General features: G+C 46.6%; 1 protein-coding gene across 2 annotated transcripts in view; it reads left to right on the top strand.

Annotated features, from left to right (window-relative positions):
* MAML3 (mastermind like transcriptional coactivator 3) overlaps positions 1 to 11,989 on the top strand; it is a 411,434-nt gene extending 399,445 nt beyond the window's left edge. The window contains exons 4-5 of one of the 2 annotated variants that reach the window (XM_060654135.3): positions 3,515 to 3,596; positions 8,394 to 11,989. In XM_060654135.3, the coding sequence (XP_060510118.3) occupies positions 3,515 to 3,596; positions 8,394 to 9,391 (1,080 nt within the window). In that variant the 3' untranslated portion in view covers positions 9,392 to 11,989. Of the gene's footprint in view, positions 1 to 3,511; positions 3,597 to 8,393 lie in introns of both variants that reach the window. The other variant, XM_060654134.3, reaches the window with a different exon arrangement.
* The last annotated feature ends 4,999 nt before the right edge of the window (positions 11,990 to 16,988 follow it).

Below are 16,988 nucleotides of genomic sequence, written 5' to 3'. Positions count from 1 at the left end.
CAGCTCAAGAAATCTTTGAGTTAAAGGAAGGCCTAACACGAATAAATCTTACCGTAGGCATCTTTGTCCACCCTCGCCATAGAATTCCTCCAGCTCCGAAAGAAAGCCTTCCCTGAGAGCCGCTTCTGTAGGTTTCAATGTGTTTTGTTTTTCAAGATGCCCATGCCTGATCCAGGATTATTATCCCAGGAAAGGCGTGAGGCCTTCCACAAGAGATCCCTACGTGGCTCCTGTGGGAGTCTGCACAGGGCATCTCTCTCTCTCTCTCTCTCTTATAGGAGGTAGGCGTGAGGTTGTCTTCCAAGGCTTAAAGCCCAACAAAGCTCTGCCCTACAGTTCCCCTCCTAGAAGGTTCCTAATATAATCAGAATTCTGGAAACTTATCAAGCTTCCTCCACCCCATATTTACAAGATACCACGTGGGACACAGGCATGTTGAGGTCCCTACTAAGAGCAGCCATCTCCCAAATAGAAAAATTGTACTGTTGAACACAGTTCGCTTATGTTCCCTTCTCTGCTTTTGTTCCTGAGCAGCTGTGTAATTATCTCCCTTTCTACCAAGGTCAGTCAGCCGCCTGGCACCTCTTGTACAAACAAACCTCTATCCCTCTCACCCTGCATAAGGTGTGTGACAAGGAACCGTGCTAATATCTCTCAGGCAGTGATAAATGAAGCCGCCGAGGGGAAGCTGGGCTTTGTAAATCCTCTCCTTGGCCAATCCCGGGAAACTTCAGGTGCGCCTGATACTGTGAGCGATGGCCTCTGATGTGTGTGCTGTGACCAAGGCGCAAATAGGAGCCTGGGTAACCAGGCAAACGCAGTTGTGCTAGCCAGGGCTGTCCCCACTCAGCGAGGGCAGCCAAACCCCAGGGGACAAGGAGGGAAGCACAAGAGTGGAGGGAGAGCTGCCCCCAAGAGGGTGCCCAGACAAGGAGCCAACACACAGAGAGATCCAGGGCGCCTTGGAAAAGATGGGGAAATGGTATCATTCCTTAGCAGGTTGTGGGCACCAAGAAATGAAGAGGGACCAAGGAAAGAATTTTACTCAGCCTCCAGATGTGTCCCACCTTTTGCTTGTGGTCTGATCCTGGAAAAACCTCTTCCCCCACTCTCTTCATCTGCCAGGTTACGTTTAATAATTTCCCGGCCTTCCTCCGATAACCGTTTTAAGGACGACATAGAGTAATGTGTGGAAAATCCTTCGGCAACTGTACACGCGTATGTGGTGACCTGTCACGTGACCCTGGTGTCACGGACTGTGATGTCAGAGCTGGGGCCACGACTGCCAGCCATCAGTGGGACTAGCCCAGAAGCGAAACTGAGGGCCTGCTCGGAAACAACTCAGTGCAGCAGCCTGCCCGTGCCCAGAGACGGAGCTTGTCCGTGCAGGCTCTTGGGGGGTCTACGTGTGTTGGGTTGTCAGCCTTTGTGTTTTGAGAACGAATGTTGCCCTATCAATGCTGAGCTGATGTTCTTGGTCTCTGCAGCAGCGGTGAAAGTGCCTAGTAATAGCAGTTTTGAAAGCAGCGTATTGGAGGTCCTGGGATTTCCTGAAAGGACTTGGGAGGGAGAACAGAAGGATTTGGGATCTTGCCTGTCTTTGGGAACTTTACAATGACTCTGGTGGCTTTAGAAATCAGGACAGAGCCGGCTGAAGGCAGGTGTGAGTTGACACGTAATGCCTTACTTGGAGCACGGCACTTCACATCTATTCACAAAGGTTCAACCGAACCCAGAATTTTAGACTGGAAAGAAATATTGGTGATCACGGAGGCTTTTTTATTTTACCTATGAAGAAACTGGAGGCCAGGGAGCTCATGTGAAGTATCAGAGATCGCAGAGCCAGAGAGGCACAGCCCCGGGACTGGAACAGGAGGCCCCCAGTCCCAGCCGGCCACAGGGCACCCCAGGGCTTCTGCCCAGTCAGTGTGGACACTTAAGTTCTTACATAATATGAGAAGTTTGGCTGAGGAGAAGCTTACTCAATAATGCCCTTATGTTGCTGCCTAAAAGATTAGCATGGTTTCTTGTCTATACTTTATCTATACAATTAATTAATTTCAACACTTTGTGCAAAACACTATGGTAAGCACCCCAGGATGAGGTGAACAGGGCAGAGCCTTTTTTTTCTTTGGTTGCCAGAGTGCTGGCTGGCCTTGTGGAGAAAAAGAAAAGAAAAGAAAAAAAAGAAAGAAAGAGAAAGAAAATTATAGAGCTGCCCAGAAACAAAAACAAAGAAGAAAAAAATAGAAATAAACACATGTGTTAAGAAGTGACCAATGTGTGTTATTTTTATAATGAACACTTTAAAGAGCAGGGCCCTTGGTCTACGTTCTTTATAAGCCCTTGCGGATGAAAGGTGCTCAATGAATATTCAGCAGCTGCAGAAGGAGGTTAAATGACATGCCGAAGGTCACGCAGCTACTTGACGGCAGACTGGGAACTAAAACCCCTTTCTCTGCTCTTTCCACCTCACCCTTATTTTCTTTCCCTTTTCACATACAGCATGGTAATGATCATAATAGCCTTTCCAGTAGATTGGTAACAGCTCCGGCAGCGCAAAATCCCCGCGAGTGGAAGAAGAAAGACAAAAATCACAAGCCTCTGGCTCCTGGTACATGTGGAGTCCCACGCGGTTTCCTTAAGGCACTAAACGCTGTATATTTTACTTGCGGAGATGTATTTTACAGGCAGTGTGGCCTGGTGGGAATAAGATTAGCCTTTTTTATAGCCCCTGAGAATCCCATCTTCCTATACCGGAAGCAGCTATTTAGGTCATTAAAAATCAGTTGCTCGTCCCTTGAGCTGGGTCCCACAGTGCTAAGGAAGACGTGCAAGCTGATGTTGGAAAGTCAAAGCCAAGACTGGCTCCCTCGATACGCACTCCTTGTGAGCCAGCAAGTGTACACATCAGATATGCCAGGTAGTCACCGAAAGGTACGTGCAAGGATGTGCATAGCAGCAGTATTTGTGACAGCCCGAGACAGGAACCACTCTAAATGCCCGTCACGAGCAGAATAGGTAAATAAGTAAGCCATGGTGTATGCGTTCATAGGAAGGAATACTACTCAACAGTGACAGTGAACAGGCCACAACTACACGCATCAACACGGATGAACCTCATGAATATAATGATGAATGCAAGAAGCCAGACACCAATACGTTGTATGAATCCACTTATACGAAGCACAAAAGCAGATGTCACTAGTCTGCAATGTTAGGTGGCTCCCTGGTCAGATGAAGTGGGTCCCTGCGGTGGGTCGTGACTGGAAAGGGGCATGAGGGGAATGCTAGCGGTGCTCGGTTCCTTGATCTAGATGCTGGTTATGTTGCTACAGGATGTGTTCATTTTGTGAAAATCCATCAGACCCATGCTTTGCACACTTGCCTGGATGCACCTGATTCCTCAACACAAAGTTTAGTTTTTGAAAAAACTGCCTTCCTCAAAACCGCCACAATATTTAATCGTCTCTCCCCATGTCACCTCCCTGTCCTTGTCCTGTCGTTCTAGCAGCTGCAGCAATCACATTTACCCCGCCAGCACCTCCAACAGCAACGGAATCCATACCCAGTGCAGCAGGTCAATCAGTTTCAAGGTGAGGCCAGTGCACACCTCTTCCGTTTTATACCTTCCAGCCGTGAAGTGTGAGTGAGCGTGTAGCCAGTGACATTGCCTTCTGTGCTGTGTTTGGGTTCAGGTAATATTAAAAATATGTTAAAACTGAGGGTGCCAGTCAGTCAGAATGCATTTTTGGAGCCCTCTGCTGTGGCAGGCATTAACCTTTTGGTGGCTGCGTCACAGAGAGGCCCTGGCTGGCCCCGGCAGGGGTCAGAGTGGCTGTGGGGGGCAGGGCTGGGGTAACTGTTCTTTACCAACGATACACAAGTATTTCAATAGTTTAATAGCCAACGGGGACCTACTGGTGCCTGGCTAGTCCACCATCAGCCTTGTCTTTGTCTGGATCGTCATCTCAGGGAGCATGGGAGGAACAGTCCTGTGCCACATCCTTCTCGCTAATCCCAGCATGTCAGCTGGCCACAGCCCCCACTTCAAACATCCACTTGGGAAGAATCTGGCTTGCAGCAACCACCGATCTCTGCTGAATCTAGAAGACCAAAGCGGCTTGAGTTTGACTGGACTGTCTTGATCCTGCTGCCCTTTGCAGAAACCCTGATGACTCATGACCCAGTAGCAAGGGGCATATTGTGTGCTCAGTGTTATCATTCCTTTATGAAGTATAAAGTCCACTCAAATATCGATCCCTTCCATCTCCAATAGAGAGCACCCCTGAGGGTCTTGTATGGGGTAGAGGATCAGCCTGACAACCATCCCAGTCTCATCACAGGAATTTTCAGGGAGCTAGAGGGGTCGCCTAGTAACAGAAACCCCAATTCCCATCCTCTGCCCTTTTCATGGGACCTAGATCCTGGGTCCTAATTTCTCAAGTGTTACCGGTCGTCGGTCGCTTCAAGAATCTGCCAGAAGCTATGGGGCCCCTTGCATATAAATATGCATATATATAAATGAATACAGACTTTGTGTGGCCATGTCGCAAGTGCTACGCTTCTCGTAGACTGTGAAAAATTCACAGGGGGTGAAAAATTCATGATCTCAGGTAGCATTGTTCAATCTTTGGGTTGCAACACACAAGCAGGTTGTAAAGATAATGGGTCCCAACCAACATTTTTTAAAAAGGAATATAATAGAAAACTGATGAGAGTGTATCATAATAAGGGAAACTTTTGTTTCTGTTGTAGACCAGTATGTGTATATACTGGATCACACGCTGTGAGTAGTGGTTTAAAGAGTCTGAAAGCCACTGGTGTTCACGGCCAGATCTCAGTGAAGATTGCCTGTGGAAAGGCAGTGGCCTGAGTAGTGACCACTCCCTTCCACCCCTGGAACACATGTATCAGACCCCTTTGGGCTTGACCCAGGGGAGGACAAAAGGAATGAAGCTGTGCACAGGTGTTATGTGTGTTAAATCAGTGCCGATATTCTTTGAAGAATTCTGTTTCTCACTTGGTCATGGGTAGAGGGGGTGTGGAAATGGTCACCGTTACACGCATAATTTTTGCTGCAGACACAGAGCCTTCCTAGGTTCCTACAAGTAGTTCTCAAACGTTAGCTGCATCAGAATCACCAGCGGAGCCTGTAAAAGCACACATGGCCTGGCCCCACCCCCAGAGTTTCTGATTCCAGAGGTCTGAAGTCGGGCCAGAGAATTTGCACTTCTAACAAGCTTCCAGGAGTCCTTGCTGCTGCTGCTGGCCCAAGGGCCGCACTTTACGAACTGGTGATTTATATCAAGAACTAATTAAAAATACAAAATCTTATAAACCCAGCATAGTGGCCCTTGCATTTTCTAGGTTCGTAATTCATTTATTATCTTTTGGAATAAAGGGACCCACCAACATTTAATGCTTCCTCTGTATTATGAGTTATTCTGTATGCCTTGGGTCCAGGTTAAAAGTTCTACTCTTTGAACTTTTCTAAAACTCCACCCCACAGGTAATCAACCTGGAAATTTAGCTGTACTTAAGTTGAACACCCAGGCCCATGGTGCGGTCCCTGAGCTAAATGATGCACTTTTTTTCTTTTTTCACTCTCTTCTCTATTTTATTTTACTAACACCCTAGATATCATAATAGTGTGTATCTAGGAAAATAGCAAATTGGTATAGATAAGAAATACTGTCCTTGGAGAGTTTCGTTAGGAATCACTTACTTGGGAACGTACGCATACTCCCCCACTACACATTTCAAAGGTTTAATGACTATCTTTCTCTTACTGAGTATGGTGCCTCTGGGCAATGTTGCATGCCTATGGAGAAATGCTTATTTTTCACAAATATAGGCTTCCTGTGAGTAAAAAGAGAAAACAGACCCTTTTAAGAAAAAATTGCATGTGATCTCTATTTGAATATGGAAGATTTTCACATGGTGATGTTAACCAGTGGATAAGAAAATTAACTTGAGTACAGTGTCCCACAATAATATCAGTTTTAGACAAAAATAAAAGAAGAAGAAGAGGAAAACTAGTCTATTATTTAACCGATATAGTAATCAGATAAAGACAAGGTAATTATTTGGACACATTTGCATTTTTTTCTATATATATTTAAAATTATTGAAGGTCAGGCACCTGGGTGGCCCGGTTAAGCTTCCGACTCTTGATCTCGGCTCAGGTCACGATCTCACGGTTTGTGAGTTCGAGCCCCACATCAAGCTCCTCACTGGCGGTGCAGAGCCTGCTTGGGATTCTGTCCTTCTCTCTCTCTGCCCCTCCCCTGTGCGCTCTCTTTCTCTCTCTCTCTCTCAAAATAAATAAGCTTTCTAAATACATAAATAAATAAAATTACTGAAGGCATAAAACTAGATTAAGGAAAAGGGTTTGTTTCTTTGTACCTAGGATGAAAATATGGAGCTGATTGCTGGTTTTAAAATGCTTTTTTTTTTTTCATTAGAGTTACACCTAGATAGCACAGTCACTTTGTACTAAAGATAAAGGTTGGCTCGGATTAATGCTTTAATACCTCTTAAAAGGCATTGCAGCATTTCTGTCCTCTAAAGAAAGGAACCTACTTGTCATTCACAAAAGTAGCCCAGACCATATCCAGTCCCTCAACATATCCATTATAAACATACAACAAAAATGTCCAAAAAAAAAAAAAAAAAAAAAAAAAATGGAAGTCTTTTTGTCTCTTTCCAGCAGCTCATCAGTCTGTTTGTGCAATTTGGGTCTAGCCAATCAGTCTCCGAGTCAGCAATATTTTCTCCTTAAATTTTTTTTTTTTTTTACAAACAACTCAATAACCCATTTCACCACAGTTGATCAGATTGGCCATGCAGTCGATACAAATTTAGTCGTTAAGGTCACAAAACTTCGTAACAAGATTACAGACAATATATACCACCATCCAGTGTTTAACAGGAACTTTTGATTTTTTTTTTAAATCACTTCGATATAACGAAGCTTAAAACAGAAAACCGAAACATTTCTAGGGATCTCTCCAGCCCTTTCGGGTTTCCCCACAGTAACCATTTCATTTCTCAATGCAGCATGATATTGATCTCAGGCCACAAAAACTTAAGTCATAATCAAAATTCCCACAATTTTCTTTCTTTAAGAAAGAAAGAAAATATGGAGACATAGTTGCTGCCCAGAAATCAATAACCCCATCAGGAAGACAGAAACACACTTATCTGCCAAGGTGCCAAGCTTAACAAGGTTAGACTGTTCTCGTCTGGCTTTTCATCCCATCTCATCCCAGTTGCAGGTAGTATCACATTTGCTTATAATATTGATTGGCCCCCAGGCTGCATCTTTTTTAAATGTCCAGGAGAAAAAAAAAAAACTATTTTTCTTGGTCTTAGAGACTCAGTCATTAGCTGGGACATAGGAAAAACTCATTTTTGTGCACCTCCTAGCCCTTTACAGCATTGACTGGGGTTCTCAGGGTGACATTTCTATTCTCTTGGCTGATTTGGAAATTTCTTAGGAACATGTAAAGAAGGACTCACTCAAATGCCTAATTAGAGTTGAGGGACTTGGCATTCAGACTCTGGCCAACTTTTAAACAGCATCATTAAAAACCGTGTTAGCAATCTGCTGAGAGAAGTAGTCACTGCCGATTTGAAGGAGTGAGTGGACTTTGCTGGAGAAATGCATAAAGTTCATTGCCAAAGAGCAAGTAGCAGGATGATTTCTTTTTCTAGCTCAGGAAGCTGGCCATTTTGCACTGACATGTCATGATTCAGACAATCTGGAGCGTGTGGAAATCTAGAGAGTGGATCCAAAAAGTGTCCCATCTGTCGAAATAGCTTCTTAGCAGGAGCAGTGGCCTTTAACCTCTCAAATCCTACTCAAGTCTTAAGGGAAATTAGTCTAATGGTCTTTATTGATAGTATTCTCTACTAAACCGTGTTCCACTTCACAAAGAGAAAACACAAAGTGATCGGCCATTTCTTCTTAATTTAGCCCAGGAGGTGAATTCCCTCTCACCTCCAAGAAAAATGGTATCTGATTGGTTGAGGGTGGCATCCTATCCAGAAGAGTGAGAAACATCTTGCTTCCGCAAGTGAAAATAATAATCACAGAGTTATCAAGACAACTACAAAAGCACGTGTCCAGTATCCAGTAGGATCCCTATTTTCATGTGTCTATAAAACAGTGGTGGTTATCTCTGATGGTGGGAATTTAAGTACTTTTGTAGTTTTCAGCGTCCTACAAATTTTTTGTAATCAGCATATGTTACAGTCAGAAAAATAATCACTTTTGTGGATCTTTTCATATAAAAGAATTTGGTCATTCCTAAAGAAAATTCCAGCGATGTGTTACAGTAACGTGCATATTGAGATGAGTGAATGGGTCCATTTTTTTCCCCCTGCAGGTTCTCCCCAGGATATAGCAGCCGTGAGAAGCCAAGCAGCCCTCCAGAGCATTCGAACATCACGGTTGATGGCACAGAATGCGGGCATGATGGGAATGGGACCCTCCCAGAACCCAGGGACAATGGCCACGGCAGCAGCCCAGTCGGAGATGGGACTGGCCCCTTATAGTAACACACCTACCAGCCAACCCGGAATGTACAGTATGAGCCCAGGAATGACCCAAATGTTGCAGCACCCAAACCAAAGTGGCATGAGCATCGCACACAACCAAGCCCAGGGGCCAAGGCAGCCCGCCTCCGGGCAAGGGGTTGGCATGGTGAGTGGCTTTGGACAGAGCATGCTGGTGAACTCGGCCATCAGCCAACAGCACCAGCAGATGAAAGGGCCCGTGAGCCAGGCTCTGCCGAGGCCCCAGGGCCCACCGAGGCTGCAGGGCATCATGGGCACGGTCCAGCAGGGAACGCAGAGCTGGCAGCAGAGGAGCTTACAGGGGATGCCTGGGAGGACTAGTGGAGAACTGGGATCATTCAACAACAGTGCGAGCTACCCACTTCAGGCTGGCCAGCCGAGGCTGACCAAGCAACACTTCCCACAGGGACTGGGCCAGGTTGTGGATGCTAACACCGGCGCGGTGAGAACCCTCAACCCAGCTGCCATGGGTCGGCAGATGATGCCACCGCTCCCGGGGCAGCAAGGCGGCGGCCAGGCCAGGCCGATGGTCATGTCCGGCCTAAGCCAGGGTGTCCCCGGCATGCCAGCGTTCAGCCAGCCCCCGGCACAGCAGCAGATGCCCAGTGGCAGCTTCGCCCCAAGCGGCCAGAGCCAGGCCTACGAGCGGAACCCCCCTCAGGACATGGCATACAATTACAGCGGCGAAGCCGCCGGGGCTTCCTTCCCCGGCCTCTCGGACAGTGCAGACCTCGTGGACTCCATCATCAAAGGGGGGCCGGGGGATGAGTGGATGCAGGAGCTCGATGAGTTGTTTGGGAACCCCTAGTCAAGAGGAGGCCCCAAGAGCCACAACTCTAGTGCTGAAAGCTTAAAACGTGAGAAAGAAACAGGATGTTGAGCCATCCCTGTTTTTCGTTTTTTTGACCCACGGAAACTGAGCAAAACTGCAGCTGGCCCACAGTGAAAGATCCAGGTGCCAATCCGCAGCCCCCACTGGGCCTCGTTTCACCTGATTTTCACACAGCACTCAAGACAACACGCCACGCAGGTCCCTGCTGCGAGAGAGGGAGACACACTGGAGGCAGGTGGGGAAGACAGATCTGAAGCCCCTCGGCCCCGCACTCCCTGTGCCCGCCCGGCCCAGGGAGAGCTGCTCCAGCCCGTCCCTCTGCTGCCCGGTGTGGGGTGTCCGTCAGCCCCTCCTGGCCCAGCTCCGGAGACCGCAGAGCCCGGGGCCGGGAAGAATCCCACGGAGGCTGCTGGGTGGTGGCACAGGCCAAGAGCGCAGGTCAGAAGTGCGCTGAACTCTGGCTGGAAAGAGCTGTCAGGCGTCAAGACGTGCTACTGTGTTTGGAGGGTGGACACGAAGAACAGTGAGATGTGACAGGGAGACTACAAAGGATCTTACAAGCCTGTCTGCTGCCCGTGATGACCCTCAGGAATTTTAGAGGCGTTGCTGCTAGCTGCCTCTCAAGGAAAGCCACGTGAGCCTAGAGAAGGGTCTGTCCGGCAGTCCTGGGGGAGGCAGCCCTCTGCTGGTGACTGTGGTGGCGGTCCCCTGGGGCAGCTGGGCCGGAGCCTCCTGGGGCCTCGGTGCGATACTGATAACGTCCAGGCAGTTCACATCTATTTCTGGTGGCCACGGGGTGGAGAGACCCCGACTGGATGCTGTGTCGTCTTTCCCCACACCCCTCCCCACCCTGTTCCTTCTTGCCTCCACCCCATCCTGCCCCTGCTTTTCCTTACAGACTATTCCAGAAGAAATGAAGCTTTTGTCTTTAGGGGGCCTGGGCAGAATCAGAATAAACGCAAGAACGTAGACCGTGCCTGAAATGCAAAGGCAACACTGGAGTTTTTTTGCTCTAACATGTAGTCGAGTGAATATTCTCCGCCCGGAACTGAGCAGGCCCCTCTGATGTTCGACGGTGGGTTTATAGGAGCCACACCTGACACTTCTGGGACACCCTGGGAGGAATGGCCCCGATGGTCGCTGACTCTGGCTCCCTTTGGAAGAACCCCGGGGGTGTTGCTCTGAAATTGGCCTTGCCCTTAATCCCTACTCACTGGGAAGACAAATCTAAAACACTGAGAGACAAGGAACTGAAAAATCAATTGCCCCACCTTACACATTTTGATGATGAAAAGAAGGAAGATACAATTCCTCCCATATGGGCAAAGTAATCCGCTCAGAAAGTCCTGTACAGTCGTTCTCTTTGTAAATCACTCCAATCTGCCCTAAGCGAAGTCTGTCGGAAGGGATGACAACCTCTACCACTTCCTGTAAGGCTTGTCTTTTTAGTCCTTGCTGCTGTTCCCACTGTCCCGTTTTTGGAGGCCATGTGGCATAATTATTATCCAGAGTAAGAATGGCGCGTGCTTTTCTCCCACCACCCACCTGCTCCGTGTCCGAAAGGCTGGCTCCCTCTGTATGCTCACATGCACCCCGCTGCGCCACACGTGGACCAAGGCTGTGGGAGGCTGGACTGGCTGTACTCAGAGGGGGTCCCGAGAAGGGGGCTCGAATGGGAAGCTGGGGCCAGAGGATGGAGACAGGCAGGCAGGCAAACACTGCCCTTGGCTTGCTCGCCACGTCCCAAGGTAGTGGATCTCCTGAGCAAGGGGCAGGATGGAGAGCAGGGGAGGCCGGGTGGGCGAGAGCCCAGGCAGAGGCTGTACCCTGGGAAGAGGTGGTGGCAGGTGACCGTAAGCCCCTTGCCTGGGGAGGGGCCACCACCAGGGAAACTCTTGAGTGGAAACAGATAAAAACCAAAAAACAAAAAACAAAAAACAAAAAAATACACAAAGTAAACAAGAAGACAGAAAGCATAATTACCTTTTTCTGAAAGGTACAGGAAACAAATATATAAGCAACGATGAGAAACTGGGGGTGGCTGATGGAGAGAAGGGGGCTCCATTACCTTGTAAAAGCTTCCTCCAAATGCTTAGTACTGGGACCAACTAAATAGAGAGGTAGATTTTAATAAGGTCGTTTTGTTTTTGTTTTTGTTTTTGTTTTTACTACGGTGCTGATGTATATGTAATGTCTAAAAAAGTTATTTGTAAATAAGTTTTTACAATACTGCAGATATCACTGGGTCTACTATCTGTAAAAAAATATACATATAAATATATATATACTGTTTGTTTAAAATAGAGTATTTTTATTTCATTCTTTAACTCATCATCACAGCAGTGGTATCGCACTTCAGATGACATCTAATGACTAATTTGTACTGTATGACCTATGGCAACTTGCTCCATTTTATTCAGATTTTTCTAGTTTTCTGTTTTTACTTTGTACATTGAGCATTGCTTATTTCCTTTTAAGAATTATGTACAGAACTCGGAAATGTAGAAATGAAGTGATGTTGACATACCACTTTTAAAGAAAAGAAAACAAATAAAAGATCATTATCTGAATCAATCCCAAGTATAGTTTATTTTAGGGTTGTCACTGGGTCTCCAGCTTTAATTAAACAGATATACTTATGCCTGGGTTTTAATTGGTTAACTGCAGTTCTTGTCTCAAAATTCTTGATATCATTAACTATTTAACAGTGGAGATCAACCATTCCCAGTCTTTTTAACTCAACCACACAACTAAAACTTTCTAAATTTTCACCCCAAGGGATGTAGCAAAGGGAAGAGAAAAAGCCAGCTTTGAAAGGAACATAATGAAGTCCATTTGTGGAATCATGTGCCATAACTGTTCCATTTCAACTGGTTCATTCAGAGGACTTGGAAAACTGATAGTAAAATTTTCATTAAAAAAAAAAGAGGGGCGTCTGGGTGGCTCAGTCGGTAAAGCTTCCAACTTCAGCTCAGGTCATGATCTTGCAGTCTGTGGGTTCAAGCCCTGCGTCGGGCTCTGTGCTGACAGCTTGGAGCCTGGAGCCTGCTTTGGATTCTGTGTTTCCCTCTCTTTCTGCCCCGCCCCCCCCCCTCTCTCTCTCAAAAATAAGTAAATATTAATATTAAAAAAAAAAATCCTCAAGGGATATATGGAAGGAAAAGTAACAAAGGGGTCTTGCCCCACTATAGTGGACACTGTCCATGTACACTTACGTACACACACACACACACACACAATTCACGCACACCTTACTTCCAGCCCTTGCTCTGCCCGCACCATCCACAGATTGTTGGAAATGCTTAGAGGTTTACATTTCTCCAGATCGACATTAATCAATGAGTCGCTAGTGCAAGTGTGTGAGAAGATAGTTCGGCTTCCTGGACAAGCCCTGAGATAGGATTTAGGTCCTCCAGAGCTCCCCTGCAGCCTCAGGCAAACACCGGGACTTTGCCTGAAGTCCCTTCACTTGGCTTCTTGTCCTTCCCCACTCCGTTCCGATTACCCTCCTGGGGGGACCTTCCTTAATGAATCACACACATGTGAATCCACTCCTCCTCTTTAGGAGACCTGTCCCTGAGACTTCCATGAAACTCGAAAAGGCATAGTAAAACAACACAATGCAAAACTACCTGGGTTAAGCAAAAAAAAAAAAAAAAAAAAGCCACAAAAACAATAAAGTCATCATCAGAAACAGATCCAAAACAAAGGTGAGTTTTAATAGATACAAACCAAGAAGAAGAATGCGTTTGAGTCACAGCCCGGCCCTACCGATGGGGCACTGTGGTTCCAGACTGGCTGGCACGTGACAGCATGGAGAAAACAGTATGACAATGTGCTTTGTCCCAGCGATAAGGGCTTAGCACTCCGCCAGAGAACAGGAGGTTGAAAAAGGAACTGACGGGGGGTGGAGGGTGGGAAGGCTGATAAACAGAAATGAAATCTTGAAGCCGAGGAGAGTTGAGTACTTCTAGTCCCAAGTAGTCAAAACCACGTAGTTTCATTCACACGAAAACGCATTGTGCACTGAATGAATGGCATCCCCTTCTCCTTCAAGATGATTTCTTAGATGTAATCTTACTGACCTTTTTAAAATCCCAATGCAGTGAATGTGTGGTGGGGGAAGAGGTGGAGAATAAACATCTTCTTTCTAGGAAGTCACCAGGCATCTGCCCCGTGACATGTATTTTGTTGCTGAAAGTTGAGCACTCAGAAGCCCTTGACCCTTCTTTTCAAGGAAAGCTGTGTCTGGAGACAAAGGGTGAAAAACAAATGACCTGATTTTTCCTTATTAATGACCTTTTTGGCCTCACCCCACCCACCTGCAACCCTGCAAAGGGCCGTGGGGGAGGGGAAGTGCCAGGGAACGGAACAGGGCTACTTGTTTATATAGCCAGCCCTCTGTCGCTAGATTTTCTTTTTCATTTTTTCCCCCTCTTCTCTCTCCAGTCTTCTCCTCTAGTCTCTTTTTGAAGTTCCAAGGACATTTGACACCACTCTGGTGTCCTCTGGGGAAGCTACCACGACCTACGTAATTTCACGTGACAGGTGGAGGCGATTATGGCAGCATGCACCCAAGGGGGGCCCAAGTGTCCCTGCCGGGCCAGCACGGGTGCTGTGGCCCAACAGTCAGGCCTATAGTGCTCGACTTGAAACAGATCTTCACCACTGCCAAGAAACCGATTTCAGGTTTTAACTTCATAGAAAGGATTTTGAAACTTCTCGTTATGAACGTTATCAAACAAAAGTAGACCAGGGGTACAGCGAATAACTACACACTTTGCCATATATGCCTGACGTGCGTACTTGTCCAAATAAGTTCGACACATTAGCTACTTCACCCCTCAACCTCTCAACACGCAGCTCCCAAGAATCTCTTCCCTAGCCACAAGATCGTTGTCACACAACACAATGAACATTAATTCCCTCAGTATCATCTAATTCTCACTTTATATTCAGATTGTCCTTATCGTCTCCCAAATGTCTTCCATAGCTGGTTTTTTCCAAGCAGGATTTGGTCAAGGATCCCACATTGCCATCTGGTTTTTATGCCCCTTAAGACTCTTTTAATATAGAACAGTTCCATGGGGTGCCTGGGTGGCTCAGTCGGTTAAGCGTCTGGCTTCGGCTCAGGTCATGATCTCGTAGTTCATGAGTTCAAGCCCCGCGTCCGGCCCTGTGCTGACATCTCAGAGCCTGGAGCCTGCTTCAGATTCTGTCTCCTTCTCTCTCTCTGCCCCTCCCCTGCTCATGCTCTGTCTCTATCTCTCAAGAATAATAAACTTAAAAAAAAAAAGAGCAGTTCTCCATCTTTTTTCATAACACTGACTTTTTTGAGCCAATGAATCTGATTTCTAAAAATAAAATCCAGGGGCACCTGGGTGGCTCAGTCAGTTAAGCGTCCGACTTCAGCTCAGGTCATGATCTCACCGTCCGTGAGTTCGAGCCCTGTGTCGGGCTCTGTGCTGACAGCTCAGAGCCTGGAGTCTGCTTCTGATTCTGTGTCTCCCTCTCTTTCTGCCCCTCCCTTGCTCATGCTCTGTCTCTCTCTGTCTCAAAAATAAATAAAAACATTCAAAATAAAATCCATCATGGGGCACCTGGGTGGCTCAGTCGGTTAAGCATCCAACTTCCGCTCAGGTCATGATCTCGCAGTTCACAGGTTGGAGCCCCGCCTGCGGCTCTGTGCTGACAGCTTGGAGCCTGGAGCCTGCTTCGGATTCTGTGTCTCCCTCTCTCTCTGCCCCTCCCTTGCTCACTCTCTCTCTCCCAAAAATCAATAAACATTAAAAAAAATTTTAATACATCAACTCCTGTGTATGTGTGTATACATATATATACATACATACCACAAACAAAAGAAACTCACATTTCTCTGGCCAGCATGTTTGCTCCTTGTAGGCAAATGTACAGGAATTAAAATAATCAAGAGTTTGCCCTGGTGACAACAGAATTAGAACAAAGGAAAATTTTATGATTCAAATGTTTAAAGATACAAAGCTCTGACATCCTGGTGTACCCATCTTCTTTTTCCACAAGTTTTTAACCAAATTCTGTGTGTGTGTGTGTGTGTGTGTGTTTGTAGTTTACCTTTTTAAATAGCTCCAGTTTAGATGCAAAATAGAAATTGTTTATAAATCCTCAAGTGTAAGATTGGGAAAGTTGTGCGTTCTTTTCTCTACTTCCGAAGGATATGATTACGCAGTAATTGTTCCTCAGGGTCAAAATTTTGCATTCTTTCTTCCTTATTGTCTTCAATGTGTGAAACAATTAAAATGTCACAATACAAGTCACTGTAACTGATCAGAAAACGAAAGTGTAAAAAGACCATAGAAACACAGCATTTTAGTGAGTATTAGCCCCATTTTTCCCAAGGAAGACAGGCAGAGTGCTACAAAGCGCGGCGGTAGCCTGATCAGCAGGCGGGAGAACCGGATAAGTGCAGGCTGGCTCTGGTCTCCACCTCTTGGCTCCACTAACCCCATGGATGAGGTGCCTTAGTCAACGTCAAACAGCCAATGAGTGGGGGACCCAGACTAGTATCCAGATATCGCCGTTCCCAGACCGATACGTTCTCAGCGTATTGGGAATATGTAGTAGTGCTATTTGGGATGCAAAGAGTTGTAATGTCTTTCCCACTATTCTGGAAACACTAGTGTTTACCTTTATTTATTTTCCTATTATTCATAGTCTTTTTTTTTTTTAACGTTTATTTTTGAGACAGAGACAGAGCATGAACGGGGAAGGGGCAGAGAGAGAGGGAGACACAGAATCAGAAGCAGGCTCCAGGCTCTGAGCCATCAGCCCAGAGCCCGACGCGGGGCTCAAACTCACGGACCGCGAGATCGTGACCTGAGCTGAAGTCGGACGCTTAACCGACTGAGCCACCCAGACGCCCCTATTCATAGTCTTTAAAACTTCCTTTGGGGTGCCTGGGTGGCTCAGTCAGTTAAGGGCTAAGCGTCCAACTTCAGCTCAGATCATGATCTCACAGTCCTCGGGCTCTGTGCTGACAGCTCAGAGCCTGGACCCTGCTTCAGATTCTGTGTCTCCCTCTCTCTCTCTGCCCCTCCCCTACTCACGCTCTGTCTCTCTCAAAAATGAATAAATGTTTTAAAAAAAATTTTTTTAAACTTCCTTTGTACCCACAAAAAAGGAAAGTCCCAATAAACAGTTCCTTGAAGATGCTCACAACAGACTCAAGGGTGTCCAAATTTCTTTAGAGAAATTGACAGAGAGCCGTTTTCCTGTTAAAATGTGTCATATGTGCTCATAACTCCCTTTTGTTAAAGTCCCTGAAGTCTGGGGGTGAACGCATTCCCATTTTATAGATGAGGAAAGTAAAGAAAGGTCATTTGTACTGTGCCACACAAAGACTGCACATCAGGGTCCCAACGGCTGCCCCGACCCCACACCCCACATGACACAGGAAGTACAGTGGAACCCAGCCCTCCCTCCAGCTGTGACCATGGCCCTCCTTCCCCTGCCCCAGGCAAGGACATTCACCGAGCACTAGTCTCTGAAAGATTTCTTAAAAATGATAGGCCTTTCCCCCTCCTTTTTCCTTTTTTCT

This window comes from Panthera onca, chromosome B1 (assembly GCF_046562875.1).
Source record: "Panthera onca isolate mPanOnc1 chromosome B1, mPanOnc1 haplotype 2, whole genome shotgun sequence".
Taxonomy (NCBI): Eukaryota; Metazoa; Chordata; class Mammalia; order Carnivora; family Felidae; genus Panthera; species Panthera onca.
This window is presented reverse-complemented; position numbering and strand designations above follow the sequence as displayed.